This window comes from Bos taurus, chromosome 17, assembly GCF_002263795.3.
Source record: "Bos taurus isolate L1 Dominette 01449 registration number 42190680 breed Hereford chromosome 17, ARS-UCD2.0, whole genome shotgun sequence".
Taxonomy (NCBI): Eukaryota; Metazoa; Chordata; class Mammalia; order Artiodactyla; family Bovidae; genus Bos; species Bos taurus.
Genome location: NC_037344.1, coordinates 44,136,219 through 44,155,516, shown reverse-complemented (window position 1 = coordinate 44,155,516; position 19,298 = coordinate 44,136,219). Strand labels below are relative to the sequence as shown.

General features: G+C 40.0%; 1 protein-coding gene across 3 annotated transcripts in view; it reads left to right on the top strand.

The window, feature by feature from the left end:
- The window catches only part of ZNF891 (zinc finger protein 891), a 35,533-nt gene that overhangs the window by 1,343 nt on the left and 14,892 nt on the right, over positions 1-19,298 (top strand). For 2 of the 3 annotated variants that reach the window (XM_059875862.1, XM_059875861.1), the window contains one exon: positions 7,674-15,936. In XM_059875862.1, the coding sequence (XP_059731845.1) occupies positions 7,787-9,424 (1,638 nt within the window). In that variant the 5' untranslated portion in view covers positions 7,674-7,786 and the 3' untranslated portion in view covers positions 9,425-15,936. Of the gene's footprint in view, positions 1-7,673; positions 15,937-19,298 lie in introns of those variants that run through there. The other variant, NM_001105028.3, reaches the window with a different exon arrangement.

Below are 19,298 nucleotides of genomic sequence, written 5' to 3'. Positions count from 1 at the left end.
TATTACTCGTTTATTATGATCCAGTAGACGTTTTCCCTTGTTGCTTCTAACCATATTTAGAGTTGTACTATTACATTAATTATGTGTAGAGTTATATATATGATTAACAGTTTTGAGATATTAATTTTGTTGGAGGCCTAGTAACACAATGTGTAATGCAAGAGACAACAGTCTTGTAAAACAGAATATAATGCAACTGGTAACATTAATACCATAGCAGACAGAGACACAAGGCATAAATAATTTGAAAATGAGAGAGAGCAAATTAAAACAATGATTAGTATAACTAGTTGTAATCTTGACATAATAGGCCAAGTCATCTGGAGTCAGTCAGCTGGAGAAGCCAAATTATGGAAGGATCAGGTAGAGAGAAAAAGATAAATGTTTTATCTTTGTTTACAAAAGTATTCTTAGAATGACATGGTCAAAGGTCTAATTACAAGGCAGTTGCCAAGAAACTTGCATATTTCTGTGACATAAAGCATTTCAATAACTAGAATTATGACTGGTAACATTATACCAGGACATACCATATTTTTAGAAATGCCAAATAAGTTTTGGAATATCTGTATTAATGACATTTACCGATACAATATAACCTAAGATTTATCTCCAGTCACCCGACAATGCTTCTCAAGTAATTCAACATACCAAGTAAGCCTAGTTTAATATTCTTCTGTCAGATGTCTCAGGGCTCCTTTGAAGCATCTCAGAGTTGGCTAAAGGTCAAAAGAACTCTTTTTAGTTAGAATTTGACATATACAAAATTACTTTTTCGGGGCTCCTTTTCTACGAACTTTCCAAAACTTTCTGTATCCACATTAGGTTGTCCCGTATTTTTTTTTATCAAGAAATAACCAACTACAGGACAAAATCACCCTTATTTACCCAACAAATTCACTTCTATTCTTCATAACTTCGTTTACCGAAAACATAACTTCTAATCCCCTTGCACATTAAAATGCTTTCCTTAATATTTATTGATTATATTTCAGTTTTAACCCTTCAAACCTTAATCTCTAGGGAAAGCGGGCGTGCAGCATGCAGTTGTGAACTGTTTGTCATTGCAGCATTTCCTGGTTGGCAAACTTGGAATTTTCCATAACCCCTAGTAGCATGTATTTTCTGATTTCTTTCTTCAGTGTCTTACAAGACATGTGTCTAAAAATCCCAAACATCTTTAGTTTCTGTCTCATAAGGAGACAAAAGGAGGTAAATTTAGACCTGTTTAAGCAATTAATGTTCACGTGTTTTATCTTACCTGAAATGACCTGGCTATTTAATGAATTCCCATCATTTAACTTAACTTAGAAAAATTCAAGTTACTAAAAATCAGGAGAAACTATTTTAGATATATAATTATTCCTAAAGAGTTCACTTGAAAACTCTTACCTCATTTACTTTTATAAGTTATGAAAATACCATCCTACCAAGTTAATTTTTTGCTGACAAATCTGCAACAGAAATAACATGAACATATTGACCTTCAATAAACCTAGGTACAATAAAAATAAGACCTGTCTATATTGAATAAACCAGCAAGCTTATAAGCTAGCTTTAATACTGAATGTTAATTAATATTGAGTATTTCCTCTAGATCATGTGAGCCTGGAATTCATTCTGACCAGTTTTTTTTTATATTTTGAAATATTTAATTTGTAAGTGCTTACTTATAAGCCAGTTAAATAGAACTCTTTATAAGTTTAATTTTGATAATATTTTCTGAAGATAGAGACATCTATATGTATAATGTGTACACACACATATAAGCAGACAGTCTAGAGATCTCATAGCATCACTTTAAAAACTTAGTTCTGAATCAGGTATTACAATATAAATTTAGTTTATAATTAACAGTGGGAATAAATTAAATTTACTTGCTTAGATGATTAAGGCTTTATTATTTGTGGAAAAATTTTTTAAGACTTCTATTTGTCCTTAATAAACCTTTAAGTGGGCTATGAATCAGATTTGGGGTGAGATGATTTCCAAATAAACTGAAAATTAAGAGTTCTGTATACTATTCATAGAACTTTAGGGTTCACTGTCTTCAAAAGCTTGAGTAAGGCATTCAATAAAGGCCCTCTGAGTGCACAGATTAGACCCAGAACAAAATCTGTTATTAACTTTGTTAGCAATGGCACCCCACTCCAGTACTCTTGCCTGGAAAATCCCATGGACGGAGGGCCTGGTGGGCTGTAGTCCGTGGTGTCGCTAAGAGTCGGACACGACTGAGTGACTTCACTTTCACTTTTCACTTTCATGCATTGGAGAAGGAAATGGCAGCCCACTCCAGTGTTCTTGCCTGGAGAATCCTAGGGACGCGGGAGCCTCGTGGGCTGCTGTCTATGGGGTCGCACAGAGTCAAACATGACTGAAGTGACTTAGCAGCAGCAGCAGCAGCCCCTGAATATTGGTCCCAGTTTTTACTTTATATTGTATGACTCTATTGGTTTCCTTTAGTAAGTTTAATTAAGATTTCTTGAGGGGCATATCTACATGCTGTCTTATAATAAAAGTACCAAGCAGGGGACATAGTACCAATTGGTCCCCAACAGTAAAGGAAGCCTATCAACAAGTCTTGGTCTTACAAGGAGTCATGGAAGCTTTGCCTTCTTTTATCCCCTGACCTTTTATCTATTTTATGTCAAATGCTCTGGGGTCCCTAGTAAAGGGTTGAACCAAGGGACTCAGGCCTTTTTTTGTCAATCTTTTAACTTGGTTAATTGGCCTGTTGCCCCAAGTAATTGTTGGTCAGCTATCTCAGTGTAATTTTTTCCAGCCCTTTATGTGTGTGTGTGTGTGTGTGTGTGTGTGTGTGTGTGTGTTTGGTTTGGTCTCGGTGGCCTTGGGTTGCAACAGCTTCAGTTCCTGGACAGAGATTGAGGTTGAGTTGTGGCACTGAGAGCACCGAATGCTAGGGACTAGACCAGTGGTCAGTGGCAAGGCCCTGGCGTTTCAGCTTTGCAGAAAATAAATGCCACAAAGATGGAAAGTAGTGAAACAAGTAAAGTGTTTATTAGGAGGAAAAAGAATCCATTACTTGTGTATAGACACACGGGTAGACTCAGAGAGTTGCACCCTTGGGGCAGTTTAAATCACTTACATGGGGCATTTCTTCTGATTTTCCTTTGGTCAGTCCTTTTTGATTTGCCTGATTTGGAGTACATATTTGGTATGTCTCAGGATCCTCCCATGCATCTCTTAGCCAAGATGGGTGTTACAGCAGAGGCCTATGGGTAGTTAGCATCATTTACTATGGGATGGCGCCCCCTCGTTTTTGTCCCCTAAGGAACTTCTCTGTGTTTGTGTAGTTGGGGAATCCTCCTGACTTTAAGACTGAAAAATAAGTGGTCACTTATCTTTTGTCTGGCCAAGGCCCAGCCTCCTCAGTTGTCCTGCTGTTTTCATCTTGGAGTATGGATCCACAGAGAATGAAACTCCAATTGTTTGCCCTGAGGGCCATCTATCTCCTGCTTCAGGGTAAATAAGGTGGACTTGTTTGGGGCCCTTTAATGTTGGGGACCAATGGGTGTCCCTTTGGCCCATCCAACCTGAGATAGTATTGCATCAAAACTTTTTGTTTTAATTCCCTTAATGTCTGTTTTATTTATCCCATTTCTTAATAACCATTGAGAGATTTATCTTTGTGGGGATGAGTTACTTTAAAATTTCCCCTTGTTAGGAAAAAGTTTGTAGACTTTCCTTCAGTTTTTTAAAATTTCCTGTTGACTTGCCTAATTAACATTAATTTGTTTTTATTAGCATCTGTAAGATCCATTGAGGGGAAGCAGAGGCCACAAATAAGACTTCGCAAACTGGTTTTTTTTTTTTTGTTTTAAATTAAAAGAGTTCTTAGGTTAATTATTTTATGTGTGTGTGTGCGTATAAATAATTTTATAATTTTTCCATCATTTAATGTGGTTTATTTCCCCCCATAAGTACCAAGAAAACAACTGTTTATAATGAGAGCTCTCTAAAAATTTACCAGTTTAGAAGTTTCTTCCATTTGATGGCTCCATCATCTGGCCATTAATGAAATATATGATAGTAGTGACCCAAACTAATAAGATGCAAGAGGCTTCCCTACAAGACAGTGTAAAGGATGCCACCTAAGCAAGACCCAGAAGGTTTACTCCCAAAAAGAGTTTAAGAAAGTGAAGGTCTTCATTGTACAGACTGACACAATGAAGGTTAAGATGGCAAAAAGCCCCAAACAGTTGGTACAGTCAGACAGATATTTGTCATCAAATGAACATGATATGTGTGCCTTTTGGATGGCAGAGACCAAGTTCTCAAGTCACACACACATATACCACATAAGAACAGGTAGAACATTTAGTCTCAAAGACACAGGAAAGAGAAATGCAGGTTCACCATAGAAGGGCTTTTATCTTTAAGGTCAGAATTCTGAAAAGATGTTTTATCAAGCTAACTTTCTCTAACTTGACTGTGTATGCAGAAAAAGGGCCCCATCATAGTCATTTTCAGGGTGAGATTTCCTTTAATCCCCAATTAGGTAGGTTCTTGCAAGTATGAGCTCTGTATGTACATAAATCTAGCTAGGGTGTTAGTTGGAGGTTGGCTTTCTGATTCCCCTAGCTTACCTGAGAGAATCTATTTCCCATTTTAAAATTGAATTTGTTGAGGATAAAATTTGCCAGTGAAATTATGTGGTGGACCAGTGTGCTGCTTATGAGCTTAATTCCTCTAGGTTTTTACCCTAGAGTCTTCTCTGCTCCTCTAATGTGTTTCAGTTATCCCTCTGGTAGTAGAAGACCATCATGGTGCTTTGATCACATAGTGTCTAGTTCTTATTTCTGTCCCCAGGAGAGTAAGTTTTTAAAGTTAACTTGAATGGATTTCCCTATAGGGATAGCTGGACACTATGAAGATTTGCCTTTAGCATTCCTGCAAGTTTCTCAGTTGCCTGAGAAAGCCATTGCTGGCCCTGAGATGTCCCTTCTTCAGAGCTGAAAGCTATTGTAATGTTTTCACTTTTATTCTGACAAATTCTTGCTAAGGTAGCCTTTTGAGGAAAAACATCAGGTCAACCTCCTACCTAACCACTCAGCCCAGATTACTCAGTGTCTTTCTTAGTTTTTAAAGTGTCTTTCAATTGAACAAATCCTGCTGTCTTTCATCCTGGGTCCCCCAGGATCTTCCAACTGTGTATGTGAAGTAGGGTGGTGGCAGTGGTAACTTTTTTATAGTGTCTGTCAACCAAGCGCCCCTAGTATCTTTCACCTGGTGAGCCAAGTACCTGTTGTACACCCTCAAATAAAATGCGGTATCATCAGCAAGTAGTTGGGAGAACCAGGAGAAGCAAGAGAGATTCACCATATTCATTTGAACTCTTTGAAGAGGCAGATGGGCACAGGAGGCCTGTACTAAGACTCTGGCTCATTGTAGAGTTCATGTGAAGGAGAGAAGTCAACTCTGGGTCCCTTAGTTGGTTGCCAGAACTGTTAACTGAAAAAAAATACACAACCTGAAAGTTGAGAATTATATTTTATTCTGTGAATTTTCTTAATAGCTTTGAGAGATTGCTCCAAAGAGAAGGGAGGAGCCAGGATATATAGGAGTTTTTATAAGAAAGAACTGGTAGTCGGAACATCAAAAAAATACTGTTAATTAAAGAAAACTAGATATCTCAGGTTAATGAATTTAGCACTTTTTGTGTATGGGAAGATGCAAGAGTCCGAGTTTATTGTAATTATTCCTTTGCTATGCGCCTTATCTATCTAGGGTCAGTATCCTGTGTTTCTCCATGCTGAATCCCCTCAGGATACATAGTCTAGGGTGGCTGTAGTGGCTGGATGGCTTGAAAGCCACAACATCCTTTGTTGTGACATCCTTTGTCCGCACACCTTAATCTGTTACTGAGCTGTATCACAGTAATGAGATATCGTTTCTCTGTGGCAAACTTTAAATTAAAGAATGTAAGATTGTATGAACGTTATTTCAACCATGAGTCAAAGAAACAAGGTGGGAGTGGAGTTAAACATTTATGAGGTAACAGAAAATTTTTAAGACTGCCTGGTGTATTTGACATTAAGGAATTATTACTAGTTTTATAGGTGTGATAATAATATCTTGGTTAGGAGTTTTTAATTTCAGAGATAAATTCTGAAATATTTATGAGTAATACATCATTCCCAGACAGATCTGCTTCAAAACAAGAGTGATGGATACAAGAGTGTTCATTATAACCTGACATTATAATAACAATAATAGTTTTTCTGCTTTTCAGCCATTCCTGCATTCCTGGTTAAACCCTGCTTGAATGTGACATTGTATTATTACTTTAATACACTGCCATATTCAATTAACTAATATTTTACTTAGAACTTTTTCAATGTTCATAATTAAGATTGCACTTTAATCTTTTTTTGTACTATCCTTGCAAGATTTTACTAGTCTCATGAGTAATTCGAGAAGCACAGATTTTTTTCTTCTATTTGGTAAAATGATTTTTCCCTTGAAAGTTTTGGGCTCAAAATCTTTTGGGATAGATACTGGACTTCTGTTTCAATTTTAAATGGTAGTGATTAATTTCAGTTTGTAGCTGTTAATTGAGTCAGTTCTGGGCATGTATGATGGGGAGTGTTCTGGATACTCAGGATACCTGCAAGGAACAAATCAGATGTATATTTCTATATGATTTACATTAAAATGACAGTCTTATGTACACTTCTGGATTAGGTACATAAAATCTACCTGTTGAAGATCTTTGTCTAAATAAAAATGTGAGTTCTCTAATTTTGTCCATTAAACTTGAACTCTATTAGAGTATAATACTGAGATAGAAGTCTTATATTTGAAAGTTATCAACTAACCTTAAAAAAGTGAGATTTGTAAAAATATTAGCGTAATATATTATTGCATGATTTGTTGTGATCCTTAAAGTTTCCAAGCATTCCTCATTTCTATTCACACAATGTGTCAGTTGTTTCAATATTTATATTATAAAAATTATTCAGGAAGTATTGTACCATCTGAAATTTAAAGGCCTCAGTCTCAAAACTTAGAACATAGTTCATGCCTCTTTGTTAATCCCATTCAAGTTTTAGATAGAATGAATTATCATAAGGAAATATGGACTTTGGGGACAGAGATTAAATTGAAGGTAATCAAATGAACATTTGTTTCAAAGTCACGTTTACCTTTAACAACTCCAATAAAATTCTAAGTAGGGTAGCAGCCAAATCATTAGTCCTATTAATTACATGTGAGGTTGTTTAGGTAAATACCTAGTTACATATACAATAAATAAATTTACCTAAAACAGTTGTGATTAGCAGGAAAATTATTTTTTATTTTAAAAAATGAACTGAAAAAGTAGTAAGGTATGCATGAAATTCAAGAAAATGTGCCTTTTTTAAACTGATTCTCTTTGACTTCAATTTTTAAAAATCTTGTTTTTCTACCCAGAGCTCAGTAGTAGTCTACAGGAGAAGCCAGTATAAATAACCAAGGCAGTAGTTCTAGAAGGGGGCCAAAGATGACTATGTTGCATATCAATACAAATCCCAATAAATGTTTTAAATTGATGAGACCTTGCTGGAAGGTACAGGGGAGGGTCTACAATTGTTTGTTTTTTTTACCTTGCCTCCCATGGAACCCTGTTTTTACCTTTCTTCTTTTACCCGAACCTGCCTCTTTGGCTACAGGGAGGACACCCAGTGAAATGCATTCCTGACCTGATTGGACCAGAGAAACAAAAAAAAGTATCCAGATCTCTCAGCCCTGTTGTACAGGTGGATGTCACATTCAAACGCTCAAGATGGCGGCCACTGACCTATCCTCAATATGGGCTCTGCCTGCACAGGACTCTGCCTGTTTCTATATGAGAAATACTAAGGGGGAAAGGATAGTGCCAGGATTCCCAGCAACTTGGTTACAGGGACCAATGTCTTTTAAAGATGTGGCTGTGGAGTTCACCCAGGAGGAGTGGATGATGCTGGACTCTGCTCAGAGAAGTATGTACAGAGATGTGATGTTGGAAAACTATATAAATCTCACCTTAGTGGAATATCAATTATGCAAGCCTGTGATCTCCCTGTCGGGTCAAGAAGACATAAGAACTGTGAAAAGCAGAATTCGCCAAGGCACCTGTCCAGACTGGGAGATTCAATTCAAAACCAAAGAGTCAACTTATAATCAGAATATTTTGGGTGAAAAATCATCTGGTGGCATGAAAATAATAAGATTCACAATGGATGATTGGTCTTCTACATTAAAAGAAGACTGGGAATGTGGTAGAATCAGAAAACAACATAAGATCCCAGAGGGAATTTTGAGGCAAGTGACATTTACTCAAAAGAAGACAGCATCTCAGGAGAGATTGTTTGACTATCATGAATTAGAGGAAAACTCTAAACTTAGATCAACACTTGTTTTTTCAAGGAGAGTTTCTACCAGTAAACATTGCCATAAATGTTACTTAAATATTGAGTGTTTGAAGCATAATCCAATCCTAAACAATTTTGAAAATATCTCTGTAAGTGAGAGGCTCTGTGAAAGTCATGAATTTGACAGAACTCTGTGGCATCTTGAAAGAACTCAAATAGCACAGAGAGTGTACACATATTGCAAATGTGATACACACTTCAAACATAATAATATGCTTCCTATATGCAACAATTTTCTCATGGTGGAGAATTCCTATGAATGTAATAAAAACAAAATCTTTTGTCATCATTCATCCCTTGAGCAACAGGAGCAAACTCCTACTGACGAGAAACATGAATGTAATCAGTGTGGAAAAACTTTCAAAAGGATTTCTAATCTTATTTTGCACAAGGGAAGTCACATGAGTGAGAAACAATATGAATGTGAAGAATGTGGGAAAGTCTTCAATGATTCCTCAACCCTAAGGAGACATGTAAGAACTCACACTGGTGAGAAACCTTATGAATGTAATCAGTGTGGAAAAGCTTTCAGTCAAAAAACATCTCTTAAGGTTCATGTGAGAACTCACACTGGAGAGAAACCTTATGAGTGTAATCATTGTGGAAAATCCTTTGGCACAAGTTCTTACCTTATAGTGCACAAGAGAATACACAGTGGGGAGAAACGCTATGAATGTGATGACTGTGGAAAAGCCTTCAACACAAGCTCTCACCTTAAAGTTCACAAGAAAATACACACTGGAGAGAATCTTTATGAATGCACTGGCTGTGGGAAGGTTTTTAGTGGTCTCTCATCTCTTAAAATGCATGTGAGAACTCATACAGGGGAGAAACCCTATGAATGTAAGGAATGTAGGAAAACCTTCAGTGTTTCCTCTTCTCTTAGAAGACATGTGAGAACTCACACTGGAGAGAAACCCTATGAATGTATTCAATGTGGAAAAACCTTCAGTCAGAGTTCTTCACTTATTATACATAAGAGAATTCACACTGGAAGAGAAACCCTGTAACAGTTAAGAATGTGAGGCTGCCTTTTTCATTGTCTTAAGGTGGATTTCATGGCCATTGTTTCAGTGTTTGTTCTCTAAAATAAGCATTTGAGGCTATCAATAGTCCTATAAACACACCTTTAGCTATATAACACATTTTGGTCTATGATAATTTGTTTTGTTTTAAATCTAAGTGTTGTCTAATATCCACTATGACATTAAGTCTTTTTTGATCCATGAGTGTTTAAAATCATGTATTTTTAATATGTTTGCAGTTACCTTATTGATTTTTTAAGTTAATTGTATTAAGTTCAAAGTATCTGAACTATATGATACTACTTTACTAGCATTTTCTTGAGAGTTGCTTTCTGGCCTGGTGTGACAGATACTGCTAGTAGCCAAATGAATATTCACTTCATCCCTCCCTACTGGCAATCCTATTTTAGCTTATATCAACACGTCTAATTATAGAACTCTTTTCAGCAGCTTTGCTGCCATGCGGAGCCATTCCCCTCATTCCTGATGAATCAAATATAGACAGTATTACTGGGGACAGATCTATCTAGTGTTTTCTCTTTGCCTTTTGCACTTTGTCATTCTATCTTCCCTTTGGATATTGCACTCATAAAGCTGAATGAGTCATCTTGTGACCAGGAGGATGACAAGCATGGCCTAAATAAGGATGATGTCAGAGAGATCCTGGTTTCACAAAGATATCTTCAAATGGTTGTACCAGCACTACACTGCCTATATTTGGGCATATTTTTATATGAGAAAAATAAGCTTATTGGAATAGAGTCAATACAGTAATCTTACTGTCTTTTTTTTTTTTTTTTAAAGACAAAGGTCACAAGGTTTGTAGTTAAATATTTTATGCTGACTGTACAAATTTGGATAATACCATAGAAAAGGGAGGAATGGAAATGATATGTTGATAGAACTTTTGGGCTTAGTGTAGAGTGGATGGAGCTGAGGTCATTGAAAGCAGGTGTCAGAGAAGCAGGAAGGAAATCCCAACATTTCAGCATGAGAAAACCAGTGAGTCTTCAAGTAAAGGGGAAGTTACTGATTTTAAATGCTGAGTGAACCCTTGAGATTTGCTACTTGGTGTTACAGATACTGACCAGAGTAGCTCTAATTTATTAAGAAACAAAATACAGAAAGAGGAACTTATGATGGAAGTAAAAAGCAGTAGTTACAATTTGTCTTACTCATGTTATATGAGACATTAGATGAGCAGGCTTATATGTTGATCTGGACCTGAGGAGATGTCTAGGATGGAGATACAATTTTAGCAACATCAGGAGATAGACTGGGTAATGGGTTTTGTGGAGGTTACTAAAATTGCACAGGGAAAATGGATAGTGTGAAAAGAGAATGTCTACCACTGACCAAGGAGACCTATATCTAAAGTAAGTAAAACTAGAATTTTACTAAACCAGAACAAATTAGTGTTTGAAGAAGGAAGGTAAAATCAGTTGTTTAAATGCTACTATGAGGTTAAACTAAGATCATGGCATCTGGTCCCATCACTTCATGGGAAATAGATGGGGAAACAGTGGAAACAATGTCAGGCTTTATTTTTGGGGGCTCCAAAATCACTGCAGATGGTGATTGCAGCCATGAAATTAAAGGACGCTTACTCCTTGGAAGGAAAGTTATGACCAACCTAGATAGTATATTGAAAAGCAGAGACATTACTTTGCCAACAAATGTCTGTCTAGTCAAGGCTATGGTTTTTCCAGTGGTCATGTATGGATGTGAGAGTTGGACTGTGAAGAAAGCTGAGCACCAAAGAATTGATGCTTTTGAACTGTGGTGTTGGAGAAGACTCTTGAGAGTCCCTTGGACTGCAAGGAGATCCAACCAGTCCATCCTAAAGGAGATTAGTCCTGGGTGTTCATTGGAAGGACTGATGCTGAAGCTGAAACTCCAATACTTTGGCCACCTTGAAGAGTTGACTCATTGGAAAAGACCCTGATGCTGGGAGGGATTGAGGGCAGGAGGAAAAGGGGATGACAGAGGATGAGATGGTTGGATGGCATCACCGACTCGATGGACATGAGTTTGAGTGAACTCCAGGAGTTGGTGATGGACAGGGAGGCCTGGCGTGCTGCGATTCATGGGGTCGCAAAGAGTCGGACACAACTGAGCGACTGAATTGAACTGAACTAGGTGTAAATACTGAATGGTATATTGAGGATGGGTGGTAGATTGGGATGAGTTTAATGATAAAGGATGAGGAAGTAAAGAATAAACATGGACAAATTTGGATAGTAGGAGAAACATAGGGAAGTTGCTGAAAAGGGATTTGGTCAAGGTGTTATAGCCAAACATTCCAAAAAGAAAACTCAGTCAGAAGGACAGTGTGGATAGTGGAGTGCAGTTTATGTATTTATTTATTTTTTTTAACTTCATTAATTTTGGCTGCCCCAGCTCTTAGTTGCAGCACTCAGGATCTTATAATTGCGGCATGTGGGATCTTTAGTTACAGCATGTGAACTCTTCGTTGTGGAATGTGGAATCTAGTTCCCTGACCAGGGATTGAACCCAGACCCCCTGCATTGGGAGCTTGGGGGCTTAGCCACAGGACCACCAGGGAAGTCCCCTGAAGTGCAGTTTATTACACCAGTGGGTCCGAGACAGAGTTTCCTCCTTAGCCAAGGACCCCAACTGATTTTTGTGACAACCTTTTATACCCAAAGTGTACATGTCCAAGCCCACATCCTCAGATTCTCCAAAGTCCACTCTGGACAATGTTAGTAAGAGATACAGTCAGGTTACAGCCATGAATTTACATTCTAAAGCTATCTGGACATACAATTTGGTCTACATCAATAAGTATTATTAAGATTACGTGGTGGATGTTGCATTCCTTCTGGCTCCAGGAGGTCTAGCTACAGGGTCTGCTTGGCCTGGTTTTTATCCAGTCAGGGCAACCTGCTCTTTTGCTTTTTCATTCCCCCTTCTTGATGCTCTCAACTTCTAGTATGAGCATCACTCGTAGGGATGTATTGTACATTAGCTCTTTTGGCATATATTTGGGTGAATGCAGCCAATCTCAGCGACACCAACCAGACAATATACTGGAGAATACAAGGTCCACATAACAAAATTAACAGAGCAACTACAACAAGATTAACATAGCCTTCCACCAATTGCCCTTTATCCATGGCCAAACAGAAGTCCAAAAAGGAGGGTTATCATTAAACATAGATTTTACCTGTTTTTTCATGTTATCTAGAGCAGCTGATACATTGCCAGATAAATCAGGAATATACACACAACATTCAATTTTAATTATAGCACAGGTCCCTCCTTGGGTGGCTGTAAGTATGTCTGCTGCTAAGTCGCTTCAGTCGTGTCCGACTCTGTGCGACCCCATAGACGTCAGCCCACCAGGCTCCCCCGTCCCTGGGATTCTTCAGGCAAGATCACTGGAGTGGGTTGCCATTTCCTTCTCCAATGCATGAAAGTGAAAAGTGAAAGTGAAGTCGCTCAGTCGTGTCTGACTCTCAGCGACCCCTTGGACTGCAGCCTACCAGGCTCCTCCATCCATGGGGTTTTCCAGGCAAGAGTACTGGAGTGGGGTGCCATTGCCTTCTCCGGTAAGTATGTCTAAAGCCATCCAATTTTGAATCACTTCCCTTCTTATTTGTATTTGTTCTTCATTTAAAGCTTGGATAGCCTTTGTGTTGTCCAGGAGGGCCTGTTTCTTGAAGTTAGTTAGAGCTTCTACTTTAATTATAATATCTGTTGTTCCTATAGATGGTATGAACAAGGCAGCTAGATAATCATACCATTGAAATACATACCTTGCCCACCACACATGTAAATACAGCAAATTTACTGGGGCTTGTTATAAGGATGGCTTAATACTTCCATGAGCAAAGGCAAATCCTAAAGTGCAGCGGCCGACCCAACCAACTGGAAGCCAAGACCATAAATTTGACCCGCACAGCCATTGAATGTTGTTAGGGGCCACCCATCGGATCCCAGGGTTGTTTTTCCAGTCTGAGCCAGGCCAGCGAGCTGGTAAATCTTGGCAATAGGTGACCTCTAATATTTGGTTACATTGCTCAGAAGATAAGTATCCCATGTATTTCAATTCTTTTGGATCTATGGGATAGTCACCAAATCCAATCTTTTGCTCCCTTTGTTCCCAGCAGATAGGGATAGGGACAATAGGCTGGGCTTTTTCTGGAGTCATCCAAAAATATTCACCCCATATCTGGTAAAATTGTTCAAAGTACCTGATGGATTGGCCCCTTTTATTGGCCATAGAGTTCTTATCTTTACTATTTTTTTAAGTAAAAACTATAGGCTTTTGTCACTTCTGTAAAGCTTGCATTTACTTCAGATGTCACCCCATGGCCTTGATCAATCTGATTAGATTTCAGTTTATACCAAGAAAGAAGTGACAGATGGTGAGTTACCAAAGAGATTGTTGTTTCTTTGTTGTCTCAAAAAGGAACAGAGGGGGCTAAAGTCCTCTCTATGGAGGGGAGACACCCACCAAGGGAATCTATCTATTACTGACAAAGGCATTGCCCCACAAACCCAACAGTTAGAAGTGTTATGGAAGTTCGCATAGGAATGTGCCATGAGATAAAAATGTTTTGTGTTGAAGTTATGGTTAGTCCCAAGATGATACAGGAAAGTCCATGTAGCAGGAGTTGATTGCAGAGCTTCATTTTTACTTTTTTATTTTTAAGATGATCTTGGTTTCATGGGGATCAGTGGGGTCCTTCTGTGCAGTCCACTCAGCATCCTCCAGGTCTGCGTGGTATGTCCTCTTCACCCTTGTGTGATGGATCCAGGGAGTGACACCTGCGATTTTAACTGCTATAGGTGTAGTTAGAACAACAGTGTATGGACCCTTCCAGTGTGGGGCCAAGGAATCATACTTCTAGTCCTTGACCCACACTTGATCACTGGGCACAAATTCATGAATCTGTTCCCCAAGGGGGAATGGCACCCTTTCTTGGACAAACTTAGTTACCTGGTTTATTACCTTACTTAATTGTTCCATTTGCTGTGAAATCCCATCCCCTCTTACCTGTGGCAAATTTGCTAATACCTGTCTTACTATGGAAGTGTGTTTCCCATAGACAGTTTCATAAGGAGAATAACCATGGGAATGCGGGGTCACTCTTAATTTGAGCAAGGCCACTGGAAGTAAGTCCATCCATGAATAATCAGTCTTTATAATCCATTTTGAAAGTGTTTCTTTAAGGGTTCAGTTAGTTCTTTGCACCATTCTGGAACTTGGGCTTATATGCTGTATGTAATTTCCATTTGACATTTAGAGCTTTATATACCGGTTGAATTAAATCAGCTGTGAAAGCAGGGCCATTGTCTGATCATATACTTGGTGGGAACGTGAATCTGGGGATTATTTCCTGAGGCAGACAGCAAGCCACTTCATTTGCTTTTTCAGTTCAGGTGGGGAAGGCCTCCACCCATCCTGAGAAGGTACATACCATGACCAGTAAATAACAATCATGTTGGCAGGGTTTCATCTCAGTAAAGCCCACTTCTAAATGTTCAAAGGTCACAGTGTCCTTTAACTGTATTCCTGGAGATTTCTGCTTATGTCCGGGGCAGCATTGACCTCTGAGCAAGCAGAACAGTTCTGGGATTCCATTTTACACAGGGAAGAAAGCCGTGGTATTAAGAAATATTTCCAAATTAATTTTTACATTTTGTCACATCCCAAGTGGGTAGTCTGGTGTACCTGAGACACTAATGAAGGGGCTAATGCCTCGGGAACTAGCAGCCTGTGATCCAGCAGTTCCCACAAACTCTTTTCATTTTTGGTGGCCCTTTCTGTTTCAGCCAGCTGGTCTTGGGGCAGGGTATACTGTGGGAGAGTTGAAGTTAACTCCGGCATTGGCATTCTCGAGGGCACAAGAATCTTAACAGTCCCACCCCCAGCGCCTACAAATTCCTCAGCCACTTGTTTTGCGGCTCTATCTGCCAGTTGGTTTCCCCCGCCATTGCGGGGTGGCCTGTTTATTCTCTGCAACCAACAGCAGGTCGTCTGCGTACTATTATAGCCAGCATCTAAACCTTTCTGGGTGAAATGAGTCCAGGTTGGAAGCCAAGGCTTCCCCGAAAATGGTTGGGGAATTCTTAAATCCTTGCAGGAGGCGAGTCCAAGTAAATAGTCATTTGGTGCCCCCTGCTAGATCTTCCCATTCAAAGGCAAAAATGGGCTGAGATACTGGAGCAATGCAGATCCAAAAAAAAAAAAAAAAAAAATGCGTCTTTTAGATCCAGGCAAGTATAGATCTTAGCACTAGGTGAGAGGAGGCTGAGCAAGTTATAGGGGTTAGAAACAGTGGGGTATAGGGTTACAGCTGCTTGTTTGACCAGTCTGAGGTCCTGCACAGGCTTGTAATCTAGACCCCTTCCTTCTTTACAGGTAGGATTGGTGTGTTCCAGGCTGACTGGCATTCAATCAGGATGCCCGCCTGTCATAGCTTATTAATATGTGGCAAGATGCCAACTCGGGCCTCCAGAGGTAGCAGGTACTGACGTTTCCTGACTGATATGGCATTGGGTTTGAATTCTCCTACCACCAGAACTTGATATTGGGTGAGCCCCGCCAGGGCGGGGGGTGGGGCGGGGTATATTCTGCCCAAACCTCAGGGAATTGTCAGATCAGCTCTCTCTCTCATGATTGTTTAGCCCATCTGGTTTCCCTTCCAGAGGGTCATACAACCTCCATTCATCTTTAGGGGTTTTTGAGAGGGAGAGTAAATAGGTGGTTGAGCCCACCCGGAGAGTGGGCCTGTCTTGGGGGGAAAAGGTCACTTGTACCCCCAATTTAGACAACAAGTCTCTCCCAGCAGAGGTACTGGGCATTCAGGAATTCATGAGTCACTTGATGTCCCCCCATCTGGCATTTCCAGGGTAAACATTTAAATGATCTGATCAGCTTTTCCCCAGTTACCTCTTCTATAGCATTGGCCTTTTCTGAGAGGGGTGCCACCAGTTTGGTCACCACTGACATTTCTGCTCCAGTATCCACCATAAAGTCAATAATTTGGTCCCCCACTTTTAGTTTTACCACGGGTTCTTCATAAGGGACCTTGTGTCTTTGAGCCCTGGCACCCCTATTCAGTCTCTAGTCTGGCCAGCCCTATAACAGCCGATACCAGTTCGTTTCCTCTGTTATTCTGGGGGCATTAATTTTTCCAGTGACCAAAGCCCTAGCATCAGGCACATTGGTTTGGTTGCAGGGCTGTCCTGGGCTTCCTTGCAGGAGGCTTGCCAGGAGAACAACCCCAATTTAGAGAGGGTGGAGGTTTGGGGGAAGGCCCAGGGAGGGGTCTTCCCAAGGCTGTGGCCAGTACCATGGTCCTCTGGTCGGCTCTCTTGTTACCTTCTCTCTGTTCTTTATCAGCCTCCTTTTCTGCCTCCACATCTCTGTTTCTGAATACCTTATCAGCAATCTCAATTATTTGTGAGCTGGTCATGGCTAATACTCCATTTGCCTTTTGGAGTTTGTCTGATATCAGGGTAGGCTTGAGATACAAATGCTGTGTTGTAGCCAAACACTCCGAGAAGCAAACTCACTCAGAAGGACAACATGGATAGTGGAGTGCAGTTTATTACACCAGTGGGTCCGAGACAGATTTCCTCTTTAGCCAGGGACCTCGACCGACTTTTGTGAAAATCTTATATACCTTAAGTGTACATGCTCAAACCCACATCCCCAAATTCCTTAAGCCTAGCCTGGGAAATGTTAAAGAGAGATACAATCATGTTACAGTCATGATTCATAATTTAAAAGGTCAGCTGGTTATACATTGTAGTTTACATCAATAGGTGCCGTAAAGATTACAAAAGTGATTGACTACATAGGGGATGGAATTCCAGTTGAGCTATTTCAAATCCTGAAAGATGATGCTGGGAAAGTGCTGCACTCAATATGCCAGCAAATTTGGAAAACTCAGCAGTGGCCACAGGACTGGAAAAGGTCAGTTTTCATTCCAATCCCAAAGAAAGGCAATGCCAAAGAATGCTCAAACTACTGCACAATTGCACTCATCTCACACGCTAGTAAAGTAATGCTCAAAATTCTGCAAGCCAGGCTTCAGCAATACGTGAATCGTAAACTTCCAGATGTTCAAGCTGGTTTTAGAAAAGGCAGAGGAACCAGAGATCAAATTGCCAACATCCGCTGGATCATGGAAAAAACAAGAGAGTTCCAGAAGAGCATCTATTTCTGCTTTATTGACTATGCCAAAGCCTTTGTGTGGATCACAATAAACTGTGGGAAATTCTTCAAGAGATGGGAATACCAGACCACCTGACCTGCCTCTTGAGAAATCTGTATGCAGGTTAGGAAGCAACAGTTAGAAATAGACATGGAACAGTGGACTGGTTCCAAATAGGAAAAGGAATATGTCAAGGCTGTATATTGTCACCCTGCTTATTTAACTTCTATGCAGAGTACATCATGAGAAATGCTGGGCTGGATGAAGCACAAGCTGGAATCAAAATTGCTGAGAGAAATATAAATAACCTCAGATATGCAGATGACACCACCTTTATGGCAGAAAGTGAAGAACTAAAGAGCCTTTTGATGAAAGTGAAAGAGGAGAGTGAAAAAATTGGCTTAAATCTCAACATTCAGAAAACTAAGACCATGGCATCTGGTCCTATCACTTCATGCAAATAGAAAGGTAAACAGTGGAAACATTGGCTGACTTTATTTTTGGGGGCTCCAAAATCACTGTTGATGGTGACTGCAGCCATGAAATTAAAAGACACTTACTCCTTGGCAAGAAAGTTATGACCAACCTAGACAGCATGTTCAAAAGCAGAGACATTACTTTTCCAACAAAGGTCCGTCTAGTCAAGTCTATGGTTTTTCCAGTAGTCATGTATGGATGTGAGAGTTGGACTGTGAATAAAGCTGAGCTCCGAAGAATTGATGCTTTTGAAGTATGGTGTTTTAGAAGACTCTTTGAGAGTACCTTGAACTGCAAGGAGATCTAACCAGTCCATCCTAAAGGAGATCAGTCCTCAGTGTTCATTGGAAGGACTGATGTTGAAGCTGAAGCTCCAATATTTTGGCCATGTGATGCGAAGAGCTGACTCATTTGAAAAGATCCTGATGCTGGGAAAGATTGAAGGCAGGAGGAGAAGGGGATGACAGAGGATAAGATGGTTGGATGGCATCACTGACTCAATGGACATGAGTTTGGGTAAACTGCGTGAGTTGGTGATGGACAGGGAGGCCTGGCGTGCTGCAATCCATGGGGTCGCAAAGAGTTGGACATGACTGAGCAAGTGAACTGAACTAAACTGAAAGTCTACAGGTCTTGCATAGTGTTTCATAAAACTCAGTAGGTGTTTTCAGTTTCCTTTTGGACTACTTCGGTTAGGTTTTGCCATATTAACAAGCTTTCGGGCCCCCCTCTTGAGACATTGCAAAATAGCCACCCCTTCCTTCCCTCTATGTTATAGTCCTAATCAGGCCTTTCATCAGGGGTGGCTAATTCTGCCCACCACTGTGGGTTCATGATACCCTCAGGGACTATTTCTCATAGCAATTTTCTAGTCTCAGTATGGATCCTGTGTCTTTCTTCAGTGCTGAAGAGGGAGAGTAGCAACTGAATTATGCCATCTCATGTAGGACAGTGGGTTGGAAAAATAGTCTCCATCAGCCTGATTATGCCATGTGGCTCCTCCGAGTACGGTGGAGTGTGTTTCTGCCAATTTAATATGTCCATAGAGGAAAACGGTTGGTAATGACAAGCTACAGGAGGTTGGTGGTAATGTCCGTCTGCTCCCTGAACTGGGGCTGCTGAAGCTCTCTGAGGGGCATTTGTAGTGGAGCCCTTTCCCCTTGCTCCTTGGCGGAGTGCAGCCTCCAGTG